The sequence below is a fragment of the Ostrea edulis genome, chromosome 3 (assembly GCF_947568905.1).
Source record: "Ostrea edulis chromosome 3, xbOstEdul1.1, whole genome shotgun sequence".
NCBI classification, from domain to species: domain Eukaryota; kingdom Metazoa; phylum Mollusca; class Bivalvia; order Ostreida; family Ostreidae; genus Ostrea; species Ostrea edulis.
Window position 1 is genome coordinate 91,297,858 of NC_079166.1, and position 24,698 is coordinate 91,322,555.

The following is a 24,698-nucleotide window of genomic DNA, read 5'->3' on the forward strand; positions in this document are numbered from 1 at the left end:
ATACTTAAATATTTTATTGAAAGTAAATATCAACGGCAAATTAACAACTCAACTTTTTGACAAACTGGAGGATTTCAGCTTCTTCTTCAACGTCCCATATTTATGTAGCAGTATTCCATTATCACCTGCATATCCTTTTTATATGTCTCAACTGATTCGATATGCAAGAGTTTTTCTGCTTATTGTCAGATTTAAATCGAACAAGGCTACTGACAACCAATTAATGGTGCAGGAGTTCCAACAGTCTCGATTTTGCAAATTATATGGTCTTTATTACGATCTAGTTTGCCAGTACAACCTATCATTTCGACAAATGCTGTCTGACGTGTTTCATACCAAGTGTTATTCGAACAAGCTATTGGGTATCGAATCAGTTGAGAGAAATAAATACAACCGTAAGGGATATTCTGCAAAGTAGTGTACCAGTAACACAATATACAAAGCATTTGATGTTACTCGAATAGCATAATGATTAGTGATTCTGGTTATATAGCGTACTCCCAAACTATTGGAATCAGCTTGTCCGTCTGTCTGTCCGTTTGTCTGTAGACCTAGGTTTGGTCATGAATGTTTTAAGAAACTTGTGCATGGATTTTTCGGAACATATGTGCACTAATTATTCACCATATGAAGATTTTAACCTGGTATTTTTATATTGAATTATTCAGAAAAATGAAGCCTTTTAATGATCTAGTTCGTCAATACAATCTATAATTGGGTCAAATGCTGTCTTACATGTTTCATACCGATTGTTAAACCGTTCTTGGCACACTGATTTCGACTGCGGATCACTCCGTTTACCTGATCAGGATATAGTGCTCACGGCTGGTGTAACCGGTCGACAGGGGATGCTTGCGCCTGCTAAGCATCTGATTCTACCTCTGGTGTGTCAAGGGTCCGTGTTTGCTCAACTATCGATTTTGTATTGCTTGTAGGAGTTATGAGATATATCACTGCTCGTTATTTTCACCTTTCATGTCCTATTGGTTTGGCCGTAGTTAATTTATTAATATTACAAAACTAAAGACATGTTTTCAAGTACCAAAAACATAGCTTCCTGTACTTTCACTTCGCATGTTTTCTTAAGGTGTTAAGGGTCATATGACACCACTTTACCAGATCATGCAAGAGGCAAATAGATGATCATAAATCAACACGGCGCACATCCAGCTGTACATAAACCATTAAAACATATCATATTAGAGATTTATATGCTTCACAGAATCGAGTTTCACTGTCCAAATTGCATCATTCGCTTGCTAATAAGTTAAAATCCATCCGCAAGGTGAAGGTGTTTAGTGTATTTTTAGGAATGTTTCAAGATTTGGACATTGATTTCTAGATAAAGCCTTAATCAAAACTTTCAAATAATCTCATGGTATCACAATACATTTATTTTCCTCTTACCGCCGTCCAGTTTTATCTTCGATATCCATGTAAACACACAATCTAATTAATATTCAAACGCAGATACTGGAAAGGGAAGTAACGCGGTTTGAAAATTACAATTTATTATGTAAACGTATACATGATCGCACGACAACCAATATGTTTTAACCAAGAAGCCTTTGCTTTAGTTTTATCTTTTAACTCTATATTCAACAGCTAATTTCAGAAACATTTTGAACCCTAGTTTGTTTGATATATTAAAATACATAATACATTGTACGTTTGTAGCGACATAACAATAACGAAACGGATCAAATATCTGATTTTAATCAGGTTGTTTAAATTCCAGTATCAAACCTCAGGAATGACAGTTTAATTGCCCCCCTACCCCTTTCCTATCGTCCTCAGTGTCCCTAACGACGATAGGAGAAAGGGGCTAGTTTTGATCAGACTGCATGAATGTACATGCACTAGCCAATTTACCCTCGATCTAGGCTTAAAACGAAATCATTCCTTCGATGTTAATGTGTTTCAACTAATATATACAGCACCTGTATTGCACAAGTTTATAATTTATGTATTACATTTAAAAATATTGTTTCGCTTTCGTATGATTACAACAATTAGTATTCATACAACAACACAACAATATATATATATATATATATATATATATATATATATATATATATATATCCAATGATAAAAGTCAAGAAACACAAAACTCGAATAACATTTCACTGTTATCGCTTTCGGCTTTAATGCCTCTTCAGACAGTTATAATTTTTTTTATAACTGTCTGAAGAGGCATTAAAGCCGAAAGCGCTAACAGTGAAATGTCATTCGAGTTTTGTGTTTCTTGACTTTTATTATTGGATGTAGTTACTGTATCAAATACCGAATTCTTTTTTACGAACTATATATATATATATAATGAAAGCAAGATTATCAATCATTGATTATAATATTCATGAATGTATGCAGATACGGGAAGTTTGATACGCTCAATATAAATCTTGAAAGTACAATTTCTTTCTGATTAATTATCCATCCCCTTTCATTCTGATATTGTTTTTTATTTCCCATTTTGTTTTCTGTACATGTTAAATTTTTGGGCTGGTACGGGTTAGGACTAATGGATGAGTCCCCCCCCCCCCCTTCTAAAACGATGTTACGTGCTTAGATGTCTATCTCCTTCTCAGTCAAAAATAAAATAAAATAAATACATGCTATATGTACTGCAACATCATTGGATTTACTGGATAATTCTTCGATTTCACCTTCATAATACATGTTAATGCAAGCGGACTATCTAGGCTTCTTTTTTTCCATCTTCGCTAGCCGAGATTATTTGTCCACGAAGGCAGAGTTGACTGAAAACCCATTGATAGCGGAGATGAGATGAATTTTACCCCCGTATTATGTTATAATTGACCAAAACCTAGTACGTTTGTTTTACAACTTTCATTTAGAAGACGCGCAAGTTTGTGAGTCACTGAATAGACGAGAAAACGTCTGCATTTTTATTTCAATCGTTGTCAACTCTATACTTTGTGATATTTCAAGACTACATGTACTCAATTCAATTTGTTGGATCTCATCACCATTATGCAATGGTATATAAAAATATAAAGACAAAAAGATGTTATATATACATTTAGTAAATAATACATGCGTGTAATAAAGTATTTATCAAGTTAGAAAAAAAAACTAACTTAAAAAAACATGTTATTATTAATGTGAAGTATGGGCATTCTAGGTAGGGGAGCACATTTTATTTTATTATTTTCTTAATGAAAGTACGGAGTTTTCTAAAGGTTTGTTTAAAAGTAAAGATATTCTTAATATTTATTTGTTTAGGTGATAAAAATTTGATTCTTTGCTCACATTGCATCACAGTGGAGTACATAATGAAATTCATCTCCAATGTAAACATGTACATGTATATATCTGACCTTAATCACATATTCCTAATTACAATGAAAACTTTACTTAAAAATAAACCATTGCTTATGGTACACATTTCTTTGAACTGCTATTTATCAAATTGAAATTACTGGCATGTGATTGTCGTTGTTCATGACCCTTCTTTTATTTGGTGAAATTGTGCTGCACGTGCCGTGAAACAATGTACCGACGAGTGGTAGGAATAACACAGGTGTTATTATATACAGGATGTCGAGAATTTGGGCGTTTCATAAAAAGGTGTGAACGTCTGCATGGAAGTCTACATACGGATATGTACCGAAAACACCAACGTATCATTAAACGACAATTACAAGAATTGAATGATTGATAGCTAATTTCTAAATAAGTAATGGGGTGGGGGCATGCATGCTGGCTAAGTGAAAAGGTTTTTGGGGTGAATCATTTCGGAAATTATTTCTTTGTTTTATCACACGGAGGTACACGGTGGCATCGACGGAGATACACGTGACATCCACAGAGATGCGCGGTGGCATCCACGGAGATCCTTCGTGGACTTCAATGTCTAGCTCGCGCGGAAAAATAGGACTTCAAAGGTGCCGACAATTTTAAAGGTCCACCGTGTTTGGGGCAAATTTGTTCCACCGCGTTGCGTGAAACACGCATAAAACTCGTGTCGTGTACTGTATATATTAATGTCAAATGTCAATTAATGTCAAAGATTGGTGCGGTGTTGAATTATCCGTACTACCTCTAACACATCATATATGATAGCCTTTAGTACAGCAAGTTCTTGATTTCTCTGAGCTTAATAACAGACCGAACTAAACTAAATCATCACTAGATAAGTGTGTAATTTTTAACTGACAATTTGGGGTGAAATACCATGCGCTAATTGAGGAATCTAGCCTCGGCCCTGCTTTTTTTTACGGGGGGGGGGGGGGGGGTGAGCTAACAAGGATACAAACATGTATCATCTACTAAATAGATCTAGAATATATACAAATATGATACAATATGTATATTTTTGTATATAGATTGTTTTCACGAAACGTTGTTGAGGAGTGGGTGTCTACCTGAACCCATGCTGCCCTTGCAATGAAACACAGTTTAGGAAAGGGGATAGCTTGATTCGATAGTTAAAACGATGAAAATGTCATGGAGTTATTACTTTTCAAATTGAGTGGGTTTGAGTAGGAGCCTGGACCCATGCTGCATCCACTCTTGCAATCAAACACACATGATGGGGATGGGGGTATATGTATCTTGTTCTACGATGAATATTTTAATTGTACCACTGTGTACGTCAAATAATCCGTGGGAATACTTAACGACTCGTGTTGGATTTCTTTTAGAAATAGTTTAGGTAACAACTTGAAAATCAAAATAGCTTTAAACAAAATATGTATATAAAATACAACAATCATGAAGGCTACGGGAATACCAGAAGTGACACATACTCCTACACTAAGTGGGAAGGGGTATATATTTCCGATTTAAAAAGAGATTCTTAATATAAACCTTATAAGATACCTATTTTGATGCATCAGATGCGCATTTTGACAAATAATGTATCTTCAGTGATTCATCATTGAAAATAAAGATAGGTTGCTGCAGTGTGTAAAATATCTAACTCACCAAATGATTGTCAATCTCTTTACTCATATGACACACCTTGCTCTCAAATACATTTTATCACTTGACCATGAAAATGTAGAAAGACTAAAGTTTGAAGTACTCAGTCAATGTAAAGTAATTCGAAGCGAACTTCAATTAAGTTCCAACAAAACTATTTCTCATTTTATTTTATATTCACTTGAAAACATTCATAGAACACAAGATTAGATGCTTTTTTAGCAGTATTTTCATTCTCAGTCATCCATACGATGACAAGACCGTATTACAAACCAAGAGGTCTTAGACAAAGCCAGTACAACAAGCAACGAGGCCAAGGTTTTTCATGCCCAACTGCGCTGGTCTGGCCATACTTCCACATGGAAGAGACAAGTATCCCTCGGCAACTTCTGTATGGGAACTTGTGCGTGGAGCTCGCAACCATGCTCGCCCAAGGAAGCGATACGAAGATAATCTCAAAGCCAATGGATGAAGATTGCGCCTAATCAACGAGAGGCAGTAGCTGCTGACAGCACACTCTGGCACTCTCTCACAAAATCAGAAGTGCAGAACTTTGAGGACAACCGTCGTCAAGAACACACCTCTGCTCGTTCCCGTCGTCATGCAGCAGCAATTGCATTTGACCCAGCCAACAGCGTAGTGTCAACAATGTGACCGTGTATGTGCATCTGAATTCGGACTTTGGAGCCATATGCGTAGACACAGATGAGTGCACAACTATGTCATTCTCAGAACCGAGATACTATTATGATGATGCTGTCAAATAAGGGAAATGTCTTATTTTAAACGTAGAATAAAGGCAATATTCCGATATATATTTTATATGATTCTAAAAATAGAGTTTGTGTATGCGTATCCAAATATGGATTGATCAAGGCGGAGCAACTGTCATGACGTATCAGCTCATTGTGATCTCATTATCATACCGAGTTCATCCGTCACCTTAAGTGCCCTGTGTAGACTGAACTTACCCATTTTTTTTTTATTTAGAATGTTTAATGTATTAGAAAGGTATGCTAATTCATATTTTGTTTTATTTAGTGAATGTCTGTAAATTTTCATTTTATATTCATCCATGTTCTGTTGGCGTGGGGTGGTCACATTCAAACAATTCTAAAACCATATACCAAATTAAGAGAAATGATATTAAACAACTAAATTCTCTGAAATATGTGTCTAGTGAACTAAAATATATTCTAGGGTGACGATAAGAAACAAGGACCAATCTCGTAACTCAATATCATTACATTACTCTTTATGTTGCATATATTATCTTGAAGGGTTTGAGCAGGGTTTAGCTGATGAGGGGTTTCAGAAATTTACACAAGGGTGGTGCAGGATGAAAAACCTAGACCCTATGGCGTGGGCAGACGGAATTCCACGCAAGGAAGTTGCAAGATTTCTATCAGCCCATACTTTCCTTAAAGGATTACATAAAGGTCAGTTCTAATCGTATCACCACATCAACTTAGTGTGTGAAATTGTGCACCATGAGATCAAACATATACTGGTTGATTCACATATTGAAGAATAAAGCAATGTTCTAACTTATATACATGTACATTCTTAAATATGTTTATGGTCTCACTACTATATTAATACAATCTGAACATCCATATCAGGATTTACAGAATTGGTATTGGACCAGAAACGGTGGAGCATACTAATCTCCATTTTAATGTCAGAGAAGTATACCATCAGTGTAAATGCCTTGTATGAGGATAAACTAAAAAAAATCCAAGGAGCATTTCCTTCATTGGGGGAATCGAACCATAGTATAAGTACAACTGAAGCTGTCAAGTTGATTAAAGATCTAGTGCACAACCACAAGCTGTTAACAATGAATGAAGATGATAGTAGCGGAACTGTGGAGTTTATATCGGACGATGTCCGCCATCAGGTGATGATTTACTTCGTTCTGGATTGCCTGAAGACTGACGAGGACTATGCAAACTGCCTTAATATGTCGTCTTTGGACTCGTTGCTGGAGTATGTCCGTCCGAGGTTGTATAAACCATGTCACAAAGAGCGATGTGTATACTTGCCGAAGAGAATGACGGAGGTGTTTATCAGGAGACTGGGGATAGACGCAATACGTCACGCCATGGTGGAGGAGAGAGAGATATATAAAAGGAGAATGTCCGATGATGATGATGATGATGATGATTATGATGATGATGGATATTATTATTATGATAACGAAATATGGCGTTCAATGAGACAGAAAGTATCTGAAATACGTAAGTATACTTCAATTTTTACCCTAATTATATAATGAATATTTCCAATCAGTGATAGTAGGTGGCACCAATAGGGACTCTTGTGATTTTATACTCGAAATCCAATCTGGTGTGGACAAAAGTGAGGTTTGTTCACCAGAAAATACGTTTATGCAAAATCATCTCTCAGTGGACAACGTTCACCTCTGTCATAACAAAAGTGACTTTCATCATGAAAAAAATCAATGTTTGTCTCACAAAATTGACTTTGCAAGTTAGGTAACAGGGGACAATTGTCCATTGAAATTAATCCACATTTACATATATCATTGACAAATATGAATTCTGTTCTGACGAATACGAATTTTGTAATAGCGAAACAGAATTTTGTATACAAAAATGAATTTTGCCAAGAGAAACTGCTTTTTGGCCCGTGAAAGATTTTGCTTCGCATATGTTTTTGTCATTATAAAATTAAAGTTATTTCAAAAGAAGTTTGTATCACATATTTTTCTAAGACAAAATGAATTCGTTTTCGCAGAATTCAATTTGATTTTCATCACAAAAAGACCAAGTCCTTTACATGGTGCATTATATTCTCTTATCTTAATTTGTTAATTATATTGTCTTAATTACATATCGCTTATCTAAAAAGCATTTGCCTTGATCAAATTACGTCCGATTAGTCTATTAGTTTACGAAACAAATATTACAAACTTTTCAAACTATTTCGGAAAGATACATGGTTTGAAAAAGTTGCAAATGATAAGTATACTGATTCCCAGTGTCGACGTATATTGAAATAAATTACTTACAACTATGAAGATCCATTTTATTTCAATCTAGTTAGATTCGTTTTTTTCAGTGTTGTCTGTCCGCGTGTCAATATTACGATTTTTATTTGGTTTGAAGTTACATCCATATAAACTTGAAACATGACAGAAAGCAAGGGAGAAGAAAGGTGAAGATAACGAACAGTGATCAATCTCATAATTCCTATAATGTAAAACTTATACGGTACCAATTTTGATGCACCAGATGCGCATTTCGACAAATAATGTCTCTTCAGTGATGCTCAACCGAAATGTTTGAAATCCGAAATAACTATGAAGTTTTATATCTAAATACAGCCAAAAACAGCGTGCCAAACAAGTGGAGCCAAACCCGTCAAGGGATAAGAGCTATGCATGAGGGAGATAATCCTTAATTTTGAAATGAATTTCTAAATTTTATAACAGCAATTAAATATACATCCGTATTTTCAAGCTAGTAACGAAGTACTTAGCTACTGGGCTGTAGAGACCCTCGGGGATTAACAGTCCACCAGCAATACGAAATATATAGTTAGGCAAACACTTACCAGTGGATACGTTATATGCATACGTGCACATTAGACGTGCAGTGTTTATGTTTTCTAACTGATCAAACACTTCATCTGCATTTGCTTTTATTCTCATTGTATAAATATGAAAGGTGAAGATAACGAACATTGATCAATCTCATAACTCCTATAAGCAATACAAAATAGAAAGTTGGGCAAGCACAGACCCCTGTGTACATCAGAGGTGGGATCAGGTGCCTAGGAGGAGTAAGCATCCCCTGTCGACCGGTCACACCCGCCGTGAGCTCTATATCCTGATCAGGTAAATGGAGTTATCCGCAGTCAAAATTAGTGTGCCAAGAACGGCTTAACAACACGTCAGGCAGCATTTGACCCAATGATAGGTTGTATTGACGAACTAGATCGTTATAACGACCATAGAATTTACGAAATGCTGACTTCAATCGAGATTGTTGAAACCCTTGTACCATCAACTTGTTTGTCAGTAGCTTACCTCGATTTAAAAACTGCCATATGCAGAACAAGCTTTTGCATATCGAATCAGTTGAGATATATAAACACCATATGCAGGTAATAATGGAATATTGCTACATAAATGTTGGAAGTTGACGATGGAGAAACTGAAATCATCTCGTTTGTTATAAAGTTGAGTTGTCAGTTTGCCGTCAATGTCTACTTTCTATAAAATATATAAGTATGAAGCAGAAATGGACAACTATGTGGTGTCTTTTACTTCGAGCTCTTAGGGATATATCAAATCGACATATGAATGAAAGTTAATAGACAAAACGTCATCGATATATCAAAATGTCGAATTGAAGGCCATAGCGAGAGATATTTTCTTCTCACGTGGAAGTTTTTGAATAAATTCTGCTACATTGAAATATCTTCAAACAATTATCGGCAGCAATCTTCTAAAATGTTTACCAAACAACGAAACCTTTCTTTTTCTATCGCACTATGTTATGATGTATGTTTAGCATGCAAATACATTTGTAAAAAGTAGGAGAGGGTAGATAATTTATTCCACCCCCTCACAATTAATTATTATTATTTGTCTTTGCATTTAACCATCGAGTTTGTATCTCTGCTGGTGGACAGTCTGTCCCCGAGGATACTTGTCGTTCGATATATGTTCCTTCATGAATATACACATCTTGCATTTAACCATCGAGTTTATATCTCTGCTGGTGGACAGTCTGTCCCGGAGGATACTTGGCGCTCGATATATGTTCCTTTATGAATATACACAATAACCTTGCATTTGTCGAAATGGGCATCTGCTGCATCAAAATTGGTACCGTATAAGTTTTAAATCATGACCCCTAGATCGAGGCCTCTACTGGTGGACTGTTAATCCCCGAGGAGCTCTACAGCCCTGTAGCTAAATACTTCGTCACAAGCTAGAAAATACGGATGTATATTTAATTGCTGGGCTAAAATTTAGAAATTCATTTCCAAATTAAGGATTATCTCCCTGATGCATAGCTCTATCCTTGGACGAATTTGGCTCAAGTTTTTAGCACTTTAGCTTTCCTTTTACCTCTTACAAGTTTATTGTTATTTCGAATTTCCAAACGTTCGGCTTGAGCATCACTGAAAAGACATTATTGTCGAAATGCGGATCTGGTGCATCAAAATTGGTACCGTACAAGTTTTACATTACGACCTCTGGGTTAAGGCCTCTGTTGGTGGTCTGTTAGTCACCGAGGGTCTCTACAGCCAAGTAGCTAGGTACTTCGTTACTAATTTGAAAGTGCGGATGTATATTTAATTGCTTGGATAAGATTTAGAAATTCAATTCAAAATCAAGGATTATTTCCCTCGTGTAATTTCATTAATGCTCAAGCCGAAATTTTGGAAATCCGAAATAACAATAAATTTGTTAGAACTAAAAGGAAAAACAGAGTGCCAAAGACTAGAGCTAAATTCGTCTACGAATCAGAGCTATGCATGAAGGAGATACTCTTTAATTTTGCATTTTTCAAATTTTACCACAGCAATTGCACATACACCGTCTTTTAAAGCTAGTTATGAAGTACTTAGCTACTGGGCTGTAGAGACCTTCGTGGACTAACAGTCCGCCAGCAGAGGCCTCGACCCAGGGGTCGTAATGTAAAACTTAAACGGTACCAGTTCTGTATCCATATATTTTTAAGCTTACAACGACTAAAAATGTTTATATCATTTAAAGACGTTTGATTTAAAAAGTATTCATATAGATAATACATGTATATGTCAGGCTAATCTAACTATATTTCCCACATTAACATAAAAAATTACAATCTTCAAGAAAAATCGACAGGCTGGAAGACGTTTCTGTTTAAACACTAATTTTATTCAAATAAAGCGTAATAGTACATACGTGTTTAATTTCATGTTTACTGTCTGAGACACTCGTGTAAGGGTGGTCGTGATCTCCGTCAGTCAGAGTTCGATAAGAGTAAACATAAAATATTTATCCACGAGAGAATGTTTGTTTGAAAACCATATGGTGGCAAATGTATCACAAGTCCAGAAATGTATTACTTTACACACTTCGTCTCCATTTCTAATTTTGGTATCATCATTCATGACTAGGGACATTACGAATTTCCTCATACGCTTTGTATTGTGCGTGTGTTTCACCTTTTCACCGCGATCATTTTTTAGCATATTGTATGTTATGTATCTTAATTTGCCTGAGTCTCCACTTCCTTAACTGTTTATCACTTTGATGATATTTTCACATTGTTTTAGTTAAATGTGTATATATAAGCATTGATATACTGTTAACTGAAACTGATGCTTCGGTAATAAGTTCAATAAGTCTCTATTATAAACTCCGCACAATATCATTAAAACATTTACCGTTTTTAGCTCACCTGAGCTAAAAACTCAAGTGAGCTTTTCTGATCACCCGTATTCTGGCATCCGTCCGTCTGTCCTCCCGTTCGTTTGTCCGTCTGTAAACTTTTAACATTTTTGACTTCTCAAAACCACTGGGCCAATTTCATCCAAAGTTGGCACAAAGCATCCTTAGGTAAAGGGAATTCTAAATTCTTAAAATAAAGGGCCAGGCTACCTTCAAGGGGAGATAATCAAGAAAAGGTAAAAATAGAGTAGGGTCATTAAAAAATCTTCTTCTCAAGAATCACTGGGCCAGAAAGATGAAATTTATAGATAAGCTTTATTAGGTAGTGCAGATTCTAAATTGTTAAAATAATGGTCCCGGGGGGTTGGATGGGGCCACAATAGGGGATCAAATTTTTATATACAAATATATGGGAAAAATCTTTACAAATCTTCTTCTCAAGAACCACTGAGCCAGAAAAGCTGAGGTTTATATGAAAGCTTCCCGATATAGTGTAAATTCAAGTTTGTTAAAATCATGCCCCCGGGGGTCGGATGGGGCCACAATAGGGGATCAAAGTTTTACATACAAATATATAGGAAAAATCTTTAAACATCTTCTTCTCAAGAACCACTAAGCCAGAAAAGCTGAGATTTATATGAAAGCTTTCTTATATAGTGCAGATTCAGATTGGTTAAAATCGTTGTCCCTGGGGGTCGGATTGGGCCACAATAGGAGATCAAAGTTTTACATACAAATATATCGGGGAAATCTTTAAAAATGTTCTCCTCACGAACCACTAAGCCAGAAAAGCTGAGATTTATATGAAAGCTGCCCGATATAATGCAAATTCAAGTTTCTTCAAATCATGGCCCCCTGATGTAGGATGGGGCCACAATAGGGGATCAGAATTTTACATACAAATATATAGCAAAAATCTTTAAAAATCTTCTTCTCAAAAACCATTGGGCCAAAGAAGTTCACATTTACATGAAAGCTTTCTGACATAGTGTAGATTCATGTTTGCAAAATTCATGGCCTCCATGGGTAGGTTGGGGCCATAATAGGGACTACGGTTTTACATGCAAATATATATGGAAAGTCTTCTGATATGGACCAAGGTGACTCAAGTGAGCGTTGTGGCCCATGAGCCTCTTGTTCATTTATGTTACCTGTGGTGTCATGATAAAATCCCTGAAACATATATTAATCTAGCTTGTAATTTGGTAAACAATGTTTTAGTCATAGTTGATACATTTATATGAACTATAAACATTCTCAGTGTTTAGATCATGTTGCACTTTCAGAAAAGATGGTTTCATGTTTACTGAAACATATTGCATGAATCAGAAATATATCAAATCACAAACGTGTATATTAGAAAGCTAAAATTACGTTCTATAGTTTTCATATTAAAAACAACTTATGCATTTGCAAATTCATCACATCACTTTTAGTCATATAATTTCAAAGCTACACATTGTACAGACAGTGGCCTTGGTCACTTAGTAACCAGTTCGCTTCCTCTCATACGTTTGACTATCATTCCATTACCAGTTACAAGGGTTACCACCTAAATATATTGTTCTCTGGATGTAGGTACGAGTTGTTGATCTATAGGACGTATTCACGAAGTCATGCTGTAGGTAGTAGTTTTTCTATTGTACAATTGTAACATAATAGTGATTGTACCTGATTAATTTTGTAAAGATATCGTACTTCTACCATATATTTTCAGTTAAAGTGCCTTTGGAAATCCTTGAATGGGACTTTGCAGCGCGAAGCAGATATGCAGAATGTGTCAAGAAAGGAACTCAAACCATACACAGAGCTCGTGCAATGATAGTTGGATGTGCAGGGGCTGGAAAATCTACTCTTCTTGAGCGTCTTCAGAAACGTAGCCTGGATGAACTGAAAAAGGTTCAATCTACGATAGGATTAGAAGTACATGAAGACATATTTGAAATTGCCCCGGAATTTGATTTTCTAAAAGGTAGAACAGATAAGAGGCATGAATACAATACACCTACAAAAGAGATTCTTCCATCATCGATTTTGTTATCCTTACATATTTCATCATCTACTGCATGAAATTTATCGTTATCGTCATCTTTCATGTGGTAATTTTGATGCAAAGCCTTCTATTGACTCTGGTTTGTGGGATAACCCTTTAGCGCGATAGGTAGAACACTAAACTTTTGTCCACGTGGTACTGTGTTCAATCCTCAGCAGATACAACTAAGTTCATGTTACAATTGGTGTCAACGATTTGACCCGGTTATCTCTAGCGGGTGAGAGTGATCACCCCCAGAACTTCGCCTCACAGGCGATGACAATTTGAAATGATTAGACCACATCTATTTTTCTTTCTAAAGGGTTTAAGGTAGTTCCATCATCATGTAACTTATCAATATTAATGGTTAAAAGTGGAAAAACTTTATTAATTTCCACTCAATATAGTTTAATTTCATTAATAACCAAAGAAAATATATATGTTTGATCCACAGCAGAGACAAACGTTTCCGTTACATTTTGGTAGCTTATTACCGGTCTTCTGGTCGATAATTTTATAACTTTATTCAATGTACTAAAGAAAACTTCTTTATCGGGTAATATTGGACATGAATGTTGTAACTGGGAAATTATCTGTCGGTATATTCGTAAGTTCCTCATTCGAATCCCAAATAACGAAAACTTTATCTGAAAATGAAATGAATGGGTGCCAGAACTGATAAAGTGTATGTAACTAAAATCCCAATTGATCATCTGTCAGAAAACCTTATTTCAACCGTAAGATAATCTGAGTCAATGTGGTTCACTTATATGTGTTTGGCACTACAGAAATAGAGCATGATCTTTTCCAAACTGTTTTTCTCCTATTATTAATCCAATAGTGCTGTAAGATTTATACATGAAAGGCGAATGTAACGAACAGTGATCAATCTCACAACTCCCACAAGCAATGCAAAATAGATAGTTGGACCCCTGGATATATGATAGGTGGGAACAGGTGACTAGGAGGAGTAAGAATATCCTGTCGACCGGTCACACCCGCCGTGAGTCTTGTATCTTGATCAGGTAACGGATATTACTTTGTAATAAATAAGAGTTACATAAGAGATTTGAAGAATAACATTAAAAAATTACGTTCAATATAGGAAACATAAATCACCCTAAGCAATAGAGCTCACGGTCATGATTTACATATTATATTTTGTTCAATGATTCAGTACCTGGTTCATCTGCTAAATATTCCTGATTAAAGATGAGCCTTTCTAAAAATAAAATTGTATCGCGGCGGTTGCTCCCGGTCGACTTCGGGTGGATATCCCTCTATGGTGTGCTCAAGGGTCCGCCTTTGGCCTACTCTATAATGTATTCCTTAAAAGAGTTAAGATTGATCACCGTTCGCTGTCTTTAACATTCATCAATAAAGGTTTCTAAAGCACCCCCAGAACCAATGAACACAGCGACAGAAAAGTGTGCAATTCACGAACATAATGTAGGATGTCCTGGTCACTAGATATGTTATTTAGGCTGAGTATTTTTCATACCATTTATCAGATCGTTTTTCATACTGTGAGTTTACCAATGGATCACTTCATTTATCTGATCAAGAAATATAACTCACGGCGGGTATGACCGGTTAACAGGGAATCATCATGCCTCGCAGGTATCTGTTCCCTCCCCTGGTATGTCCTGTGTTCTGTCTTTGCCTCCACTCTCAATTGTGTGTACTTTATGTGATTTTTCATTAACAACTGATCGTTGTATTCACCTTTATAATTGTAAAAATGATTTAATTCTTCAAGAATACTCTCTTTTGACTCCAGCATTAAACAATAAATGTCAATACATGGAAATAATGAGGGTGCAATCCATTGTCAATGTTTAATGGATTATGACTGCTCGGATCAGGGCTCTTGTGACAGGGTGGTTTTTATAGCGTGCATACAGGTAATGTCGTTGAAACATTTACTTTAAAAATAGAGTGGACATAACATTTGTACGAAAAGAGGAGCCTTTCAAAACTGTGAAAATCCATTGCTCCCCTTTTTTCAGTTTTGCATGTTTATGACGAGCATCCCTCGCAAAATTTGTTTAATGGACACCCCTAAGCCCGGGTAAAGGTTTCATTTCGAGGCCCAATGTTTATGGCGAAAATACATTTGATGTTCAAATCTCTTCGGTGTGTTGTGAAGGAGCATTGTTACATGTAGCAGGTCATAGAAAGTTTGAGAATCATTTGTATATCATAACATCTTTAATTTCTCTTTTTATTTTTTTCAAGGAAAACTGTGCGCAAAATTATAAGTATGCATGCGTTCACCAGACAAATTGTACGACTGCAGCGCTGAAATATAATTCAAGGCAGGAACTAAAATGCTGGATATCGAAACAAGGATAAAATGTATTTCTAATTGAAAAAATGCCTTCTTTCATTCTGTGCACTATGCACAGCCTTGGAAACATTACCGAAAATTAATCGCGATCAAGTTTAAAATAAAATGTTGTCCTTTTTCCTATTCTTAATCATGATCTGTATATTGTCAAGTTCTTACAAAAGAATGCATCATGTGGACTTTTAAAAGTATCGGTAAAGAAATAGCCGAGAGAGGGGACACGTATCATGCATAGATCACTATTTGTGAAATTTCACCTAAAAAAGGCAAAGTTTGTTATACGAATTTAAAGAATCTTGCATTGGACAACAAGCATATATACTAGTAAACATAGTTCATGATGAAGTATGAATTGAACGCATTGTTGTATGTTTGCCATAAAGACGAATAACACACCACAAAATTTGATATGGATAGAGCAGTGGAGGATATATACAATATATTGAACTGGGCAAGTTTGAAATAAACCCAATTTAGTGAAAAAATGTAGGCGACTGAGTAAATAGTAATTTAAAAGAAAGCTAAGTTGAAATCGAATGTACGAACTACGGATCAGTTGTCAATATGTAAACCAACTGAGCTACCCCGCTAGGAGATTTAAAAGATATACAAATACACGTATTTCTAATATTTATATTTTCATTCAAGTATCAAATGAAGGCAACCATTATTGAGAAGTAGTATTTCTCCTTAATGTCATTGTGTTTATATGTCTCGTCATGTTTTCTATCAGATCTACCAGTTGACACAGACAAAGAGATGAAACAACTATTAAGTGTTGTGGACTTTGGTGGACAGTGTGCATATTATGCATGTCATCAGGTCTACCTAAGCAGAAGGGCGTTCTATCTTCTTGTCATTGACATGTCTAAAGCATTCGATGAGAAAGTTGATCCAGCACTGTGTGAACAGGCAGGGACCATGTTTACTGACTGGTCTTATGGGGGTAAGTGATATATTCTCATATCTCCCTATATGGGGATATATCCCTGTGAACTCAAAATGAAAGTCACCACAAAGTTGTGCACTTCCTTTCCATACTTAGATATTTTATTGGAAGTAGATATCAAGATGTCCCATATCATCTCTCGGCGGACTGTATTATGGTGTAAGTTTCCCAGTCCGTATATCCGTATGCCTTTCCGTATGTACCTCTTGATTTTTCATCCCAGATCAAATATTGCATTTCTAGGCCTAGGATTAAACTGATGCAAGGTGATGATAACGAACAGTGATCAATCTCATAACTCCTATAAGCTGATCTATCTTAGGAACAAAGTGTGCCCTGACCTCCCTTGGCCTCTCTTTGAGAGTTTGTGGCTATCGTGTCCGAATATTGAAACGTTGTCTCTTTCTGCCCCAAGTATGACATTATAAGGCTAAACACATTCATATCATGTCTAAATATCATTGGACACTGTGAGACATTATACCATCAAAATTGGTTTAGATGATGAAGAACATCTATAGTCCAGTCATAATAATAATTGACCCAGAACAAATTGCAACAGAAAAAATAAATGCGTAAAAACTTTGAACTAAATCCCTAGAACACCCATTCGAAAATCGCCACATAAATATTTTGTCTAAGTAAAATTATAACAATTTTTAAATGTTGCTAATTTTGTTAAATGAAAATAACGTCATTGGGCCGCCATAACCAGTTCCGAATTTTATAAAAAAAAAAAATCCCGGAGATAGCAAGACAATGGAAATCATGGTTTAAAAACAGTAGAAATTGAATTTTTTGGTAGGTTTTATATACAAATGTACAAATAGTTCATATCTTAGTTGATATACCTCATAATTCAGCACCGATAAACTTTTACTTACATAAAATAAACACGAAATCCATACATAACAGACGCTACTTACCCATAATGCTCTAAAGTAATATAAAACCGTTCTTTATCCGTCTTTAACCAATATTGGGCGTATTTCAAATGATATTTAGTCAAGGATATTCTAGTTTAACTTCAGACGATCATAATCAAAAGTATTCCGTACCAAAATAATTCGCGAAATCCGACAGAAGGGGGATGCAGACGAAAAATAAATCTATGGAACGCGTGTTTAACAAAAAAGGTACCGAGAAATTTCGTTATTTACGTTTTTTCCATTTTATTCGAGAAAATACTTCTTAATGAATGTCAAAACATTTATATATTATTTTGTTTGATATTCAATAAATTATTTGTTGCAATTTTGAGAGAGAAAATCAACCGAACGCTTGTTTAACAAGAAAGTAAAACTTACAAATTCTGTTAAGCGATTTCAAACTCGGGCGTTGTTCACTTTATATACATATTTTGACAAGAGAAAATGCTAAACCCCAATAGCTTCTGGAACTTTACACCTGTGCTCCTACTACGGTTTCGTCCAGGCCCACGAGAGGCAGGGGGGTTAAGATGACCCTCCAGACTTCCTGCCTCCTTTGGCACGTACATCATTTCTTTCTAGCTACGCCCCTGCATTCACATTGTCGGATACCCACGGCTGATCTCGTCTTCTACTCATCAGATGAGTAAAAGACGAGATCAGCCGTGGGTATTCGACAAGACTTTCAGGACATTATGCAAATTACAATTTATATTCTGTAACAAAAGGTATGTGTACTATACACATGTATAAATAAAAATTATATATGTTGTGGTGCTTCTCTTTGTTGAGAATTTAGCTTTACAGGTAATACCTTAAGGTGGATCACTACACCAAAATTTTATCTGGCTTGTTAAAGCATCTCATATGATATATAATTTCATAACAAAAATATCATAGAAGATAATTTAGAGATTGTATCACTCTTTTGATGGCGAGAGATCATACTTTATAATGATATGAAATGTTTTAATGCGCCATTAAATAAAATTTTAGAGTAGCAATTCGCATAACAATAAAATACTTTATCAGATGAGAGAGAATTTTGATTGATTGTTTCTTGTTTAACGTCTCTTGGGAGAATTTTTCACCCATATGGAGACGTCACCAAGACCGGTGAAGGGCTTCAACTTTAGACCTTTGCTCAGTAATTACGGCCATTGAGCAGTGAGGGTTGTTTAGCGTGCCACACCTACTGTGACACGGGACATCCGTTTTTAAGGTCATCTCCGAGGACCCATGACATTCACACCTGATGCCGAGCGTTTGGCAATAGAACTGTCACTACCTATTTTAACGACTTAGTTCTGTCACGCCCGGGATTCGAATGCTCTAACCTATAGATCTGTGCGACGGAGAGGGAAAATTTTAGTGTATATTCAATTTAAAGTAACATTTCAAGGATAAATAGCCCTAGTAATTACATGTACAACATCGGTTGAAGTGCACACTCTTCCACCAACGTCAAATGCAACAAATTATCATTCTCTTAGAGCATTCTATCAAGTAAAACAATGGACTGGTAATGACGAAAACCTGAATTTGACGGACTTTGGGTGGACCATTCAATGGAATATGTGCTTACCTGGAAGATCAATCATGCATCCTGCACCTGACGAACTCTTAAAAACAATTTATTGTAGATGCAAAATCAGTTGTGATACCAAACGTTGCAACTGCAGAAAACATGGACTAGAATGCTCAATAGCATGCACCGAATGTCGAGGCACAACTTGCGTGAACGGTATTAGCCCAAATGAAGATTCCGATTCCGAGGATTCATAATATTAAAAACAGTAAGATATAGGAATAAAGATGAAATGTAAAAGATAGCTGTGAATCAAAACATTATGATAACTTTCTTAAACGTTATTTAAGAGGTTTACTAAATAGAACTTGTTTTGTCTTGTTTATGAGAGTTAATTATCAGTCTTAGCTGTTGGAAATCACATTTCTGTCTAATTTTCACCAAAAATGACGTTTTTGTCCCATAAAATACGTATGTATGGTACTAGAAATTAAATTTTTGTTCCTTATGATGCAGTATTTAATTTTCAAATAACTAAAATGGCCTATTTTTCAGACTAAAGCTTTGTATCTATGATTTCCATTTTTTGCGATTTTTCTTAAAAATCCGTGATTTTTACCCCAAAAATCTATATAATGAAAATTTCAATTGATGGCGATTTTTAATATAGCATTAGGGACACTGTAAGCTATCCAAAGAACATAAAAACATTTCTGTTGCAATTAGTTCTAGGTTCAACACAATCTGGCGTAGAATGTTATTCCAAAATACAAGTGACAGCATTGCACCCCATTACTGTAAGTAAGGAAACATACATATCCGTTCTGTCCACGAATTTCCAGATAGGGGCATCATGTACCCTGGCAGTGCAGTTTATTGCATTTAATCATGTTGTGTATGCGATATCCTGTATCCATGCAGCATACGTTGTCCATTCATCATATATTTCCTATTTTACTTTAGAGAACCACTAATGCACCATGATATGTAACCATGATGTAAAACTTATACGATACCAATTTTGATGCACCAGATGCGCAAATCGACATATATTGTATTTTCATTGATGCTCAAGCCGAAATTTAGGAGATCCGAAATAGCAATAAAAGTGTAAGAACTAATTGGAAAAACAGAGTGCCAAAGACTGGAATCAAATTCGCCTAAGGATCAGATTATAAAATGCATGAGGGAGACAATACTTTATTTTGAAATGAATTTTTTAATTTTATCACAGCAATTAAATATAAATCCGTATTTTCAAGCTAGTAACGAAGTACTTAGCTGCTGGGCTGTAGAGACCCTCTGGGACTAGCAGTCCACCAGCAGAGGCCTCGACCCAGGGGTCGTAATGTAAAATTTATACGGTACCAATTTTGATGCACCAGATGCACATTTCGACACACAATACCTCTTCAGTGATGCTCAAGCCGACATTTTGCAAATCCGAAATAACAACAAACGAATTACTTAGCTACTGGACTGTAGAGACCCTCGGAAACTAAAGTTCACCAGGATGTGATGTATACCAATACTCAAACGAAGCGCAACGTCAATGTACAGTTCGGGGAACTGAATGCGAAAGTATAATTCAGCTGTAAACACATTTATCGATGCGTTTCTAGCAAATTCAGAAAATTGAACATATGGGGAAAACTCTGCAAATACGATAAATCAAAAATATTATCTCGTCTAGATCTTATGTGGAAACTGGACTATTAATGAATCATTTTTCTCTCTGTTACGTTTATCATAGCAATAACTCCAGAGGCCAGTGCAGATGCTAACACATTATTTCTGTATGCTAGTAGTTAAATATGCATGTCAACAATAAAGATGTGCTTATAGAAGGATATCAGCATTACCACTAATATTGTCGAGCGCAATGTCTCCGCATTTGCGACCGAGTATGTCCTCAATGTATGTATCCCGTAGCAAGGTAATAATAGCCTAATGACTTTGTCTGAAATTTGTTGCAAATAAGGATTTTAATTAGATGGCAAACCACAAAACAGTTTAATGTGACTGGTCTGCTAGTGTTCTCTTCAACGTGTGAAAACTCTCTTACAACCATTCGAGCGGTAAATGGTGAAATAAGAAAGCTGAGCTCAGGACATTTATGGCGATCCTTATTCTTGTTAAAGATCCTTAAGTCTGACGTCAGTCCTACGGCTAAAATATAATGACAGTGGAACTGCAATTCGATTAAACTTTATATTTAAACAAGTAGTGCTTACTCCTGTTGGCACCTGACCCCACCTCTGGTGTTTCTAGGGGTCCATGTTTACCCAACTCTTTATTTTATTTTCCTTATAGCAATTATGAGATTGATCACTGTTCGTTATCTTCCCCTTTCTGTATTTAAAGAAATTTGTTTGTTGTGCAAGTGCCTCACGTTATTCTAGTGTAATATATCACATTATTATTGAATTATTTTGTAAAGTTGACAGTGCAACATATTTGAGTACATGTGGAATTGTAATTGTTGATAGATAACATTCTGTGTTTCTACAGAATACCTATTGTTTTGGTTGAAGTCAGTACATACCTACTGTGACAATGACACCCCAGTGATCATCGTTGGAACACATTTAGACGAAACCAGCGCTCAGGTATCGTGTATATTCTTTTAAACTAATTAGAGAACATTATGCAATGAATGTAAATACATTACTACGGGAAACTACATACAAATTATATGGTTTTATTACATTGGGAACAAGAACAAAAAGAAACTGGAAAGCATATTATTAATACACATTAGCTTGAAGGTAAATTGAACAAATTTGGACCAAAAAGATATGGATTGTTTTGTATTTATAGCACTAAGTTCATATAAACTTCAAATTATAACTTGCATGAATGCTCAGTGTAGGATACGATGGTGATGCCTTGTGTGCCCACCGTAAAATGACTGAAATATTGCCAAAGCGGCTTTTACATCGCAATCAATTAACCAATCAACAATAATTAATAATCTCCGAGTTAGTTAATTTCCTAAATACTACACCGGAAGGCCTCTACTTGTCTGAAATATAAAATTAAGAATGTCAAATTGTTTTTTTTCAAACTTTGTGAAGCAAATTCGCATCGACATTTTTGAGAAAGATCACCAAAGCTCAGAATTTGTAACAACCTTTATATGTAAATGAAGCAATGCTATATGCAAAAGAAAGTGTGCCTACCCATAAATTGTTGTTCAAATCCACGCAACTAAAAAAGAGTGGCTGGAATTTATTAAACTCGTCATGTGATTTGGGCCATGTTTGATCACTTTTGATGATATTCGATTTCTTTTGATATAATTTTATTTACCTTTGATGCCGGAAGTACATGAGTGTATATTCTCATTTGATATAACGTTTGATCATCCGAAGGTAAAGTAGATGAAGATCACGAACTGTTTCCAATCTCATAATTCTATAGAGACTACGAAATTGAGAACAGGGCAAACAATAACCCCTGGAAACATCTGGGAGCAATGAAAACACCCTGTTTTGATTGTGCAAGCCTTTTGTGAACACTCTATATGATCAGGTAAACGAAGTCACTGTTATCAAATCCAATTTAATAAGAGAATGGATGAATGGTGGATTAAAACACATCAGACAGCACTACACGCATTGAAAGTCGGTGTTTGCAAATAACATTAAATCATCACAATATAATTATCCGTGCTGATCACAGAAGAGACGACTCTTTTAATATTAAGTTATCGTAAACGTTATATTCGCCTTCCATCTGTCACGATTTATTTATGGTTTAAAGCCGACACGGCGATTATTCAGCCATATGCCCGCTTTCAAGTTTATTCAGTGACTGGCTGTTAAGTTATCTAGACATTTGTGACTGTTCGTAATCAACTAATGGTTTGTTAAACATGAACACTACAGTGTATTAGAGGCTTTATAATTCACATCGTCCCATGCGACGTATTCTAGGGTTACTGAAATCCGGTGTTGATTAGCACGACGGGGTGTGTATACACACACGCTTATGAGCACAGGTTTTTATTTTCAAAGAACACTAGAACTAGAATAATTTCAATTCTGACAATGTCGTAACATTATGATAAATACATTTTTTGATTTGATTAATCGAATGCCATGATGTTTGATTTCCTATACAATTTTCATATTTCGTTTTTAGAACTGCGACACCTTCTACAACAGCATCCTGGAGAGTTTAAAGTTCGACAAACATCTGAAGTCACACCTAGACAGGAAACGCTGCTTTGTTGTGGGCTTTAAATCTGATGGTTCATCTTTTCAGGACACGCTTTCCGAGCTAGAGAAGTGCATAGTTTCAATTGCTAAACAAGATAAATGGAGGGAAGTCATTCCTATAGATTGGGCACTGTCTGAAGTCGTACTCAGAGAACTCAGAAGACAGGGAGTGAGAATGACATCTGTTACAAAATTATTGAATAAATGTTTTGGTAAAAACGAAGATAAATACACACAGATGAGCGATATCCTGAGATTTTACCATGATATAGGCGTTGTACTACACCTTGATGGGATGTCTCTTGCCGAGACTGTCATCGTTGACATCCAATGGTTCGTTGATTCTTTTAAGAACATAATAACTGATTCAAACCATGTCAGGGATATTGTCGACAATGACCGCGATTGGAGTTCCTTTTACAAAAGTGGTCATATACTAGACAGACTTTTGACCGATATTTGGGAGAGTCGGCGCTTTGAAATTAACTACTGGGAAATGAATGAAAACAAAGCAACCTTGTTGCAATACATGCAACGGCTTGGTCTCATCTCAGTTGGTACCGAAGCACATTACATTCCCTGTATGAACAAGATGACCTTCGGTGAAAAAGAAGAGAGATTTTTTCAATCCATCCAAAGTAAAACATCGGTATTGGTCTTTCGATTTCACTTCCTGCCATATTTCTTTTATTTCCGTCTTGTTGTTGCTTGTCTGACAAAAACCAATGGCGAATGGACCGTTCTGGAAGACAATGGACTTTGCCTATATAAAAATGTGGCCTGTTTTCGCTATAAGGGACATGTTCTAGCACTGGCTGTGAATAAATATTCAATTCAGCTTCAAGTTTTCCAACCCGGCAATTTTCCATTTGCAAAAGTTGTCACACTAGAAATTCGTGACAATGTTGAAAAATTACTGAATGGTCTAACAAGTAACTTCCACAAAAACATCATGTACACTGTAGGATATCAATGTTCAAAACAGGAGGTGTTTCGTGAACATGATGACTGTTTTGTTGAAGAGATAGAAATCCATAGGAAAGGAAACACCTCTTGCCCAAAACATGGAATGATAAATTATCATATCCTGAGTGAATCCGCTCTTTTGTTCTATTGGAAGCAGGTATCTTCATCAATAAGCGTTTTACAATTCACCATTTAGTTAAGAAGTACATTTTTTTTTAAAGAAAGTATGTAGAATCCATGCATATCATTTTTGCTTACAGTGAATATATTTCTTTTAATAGGATGTCCTAACCGAGGTAACGAGTAAGTAGCTTTTTACTTTCACTTCAGTTTTATCTAAGATACCGATCAAATGC

At 35.8% G+C, this 24,698-nt stretch overlaps 1 protein-coding gene across 2 annotated transcripts in view; it reads left to right on the forward strand.

The window, feature by feature from the left end:
* LOC125675033 (uncharacterized) overlaps window positions 1-24,698 on the forward strand; it is a 55,991-nt gene that overhangs the window by 20,400 nt on the left and 10,893 nt on the right. For both annotated transcript variants that reach the window (XM_056159394.1, XM_056159395.1), the window contains exons 5-11: window positions 6,231-6,389; window positions 6,573-7,190; window positions 13,083-13,337; window positions 16,481-16,693; window positions 21,665-21,762; window positions 23,300-24,499; window positions 24,624-24,645. In XM_056159394.1, the coding sequence (XP_056015369.1) occupies window positions 6,231-6,389; window positions 6,573-7,190; window positions 13,083-13,337; window positions 16,481-16,693; window positions 21,665-21,762; window positions 23,300-24,499; window positions 24,624-24,645 (2,565 nt within the window). The remainder of the gene's footprint in view (window positions 1-6,230; window positions 6,390-6,572; window positions 7,191-13,082; window positions 13,338-16,480; window positions 16,694-21,664; window positions 21,763-23,299; window positions 24,500-24,623; window positions 24,646-24,698) is intronic.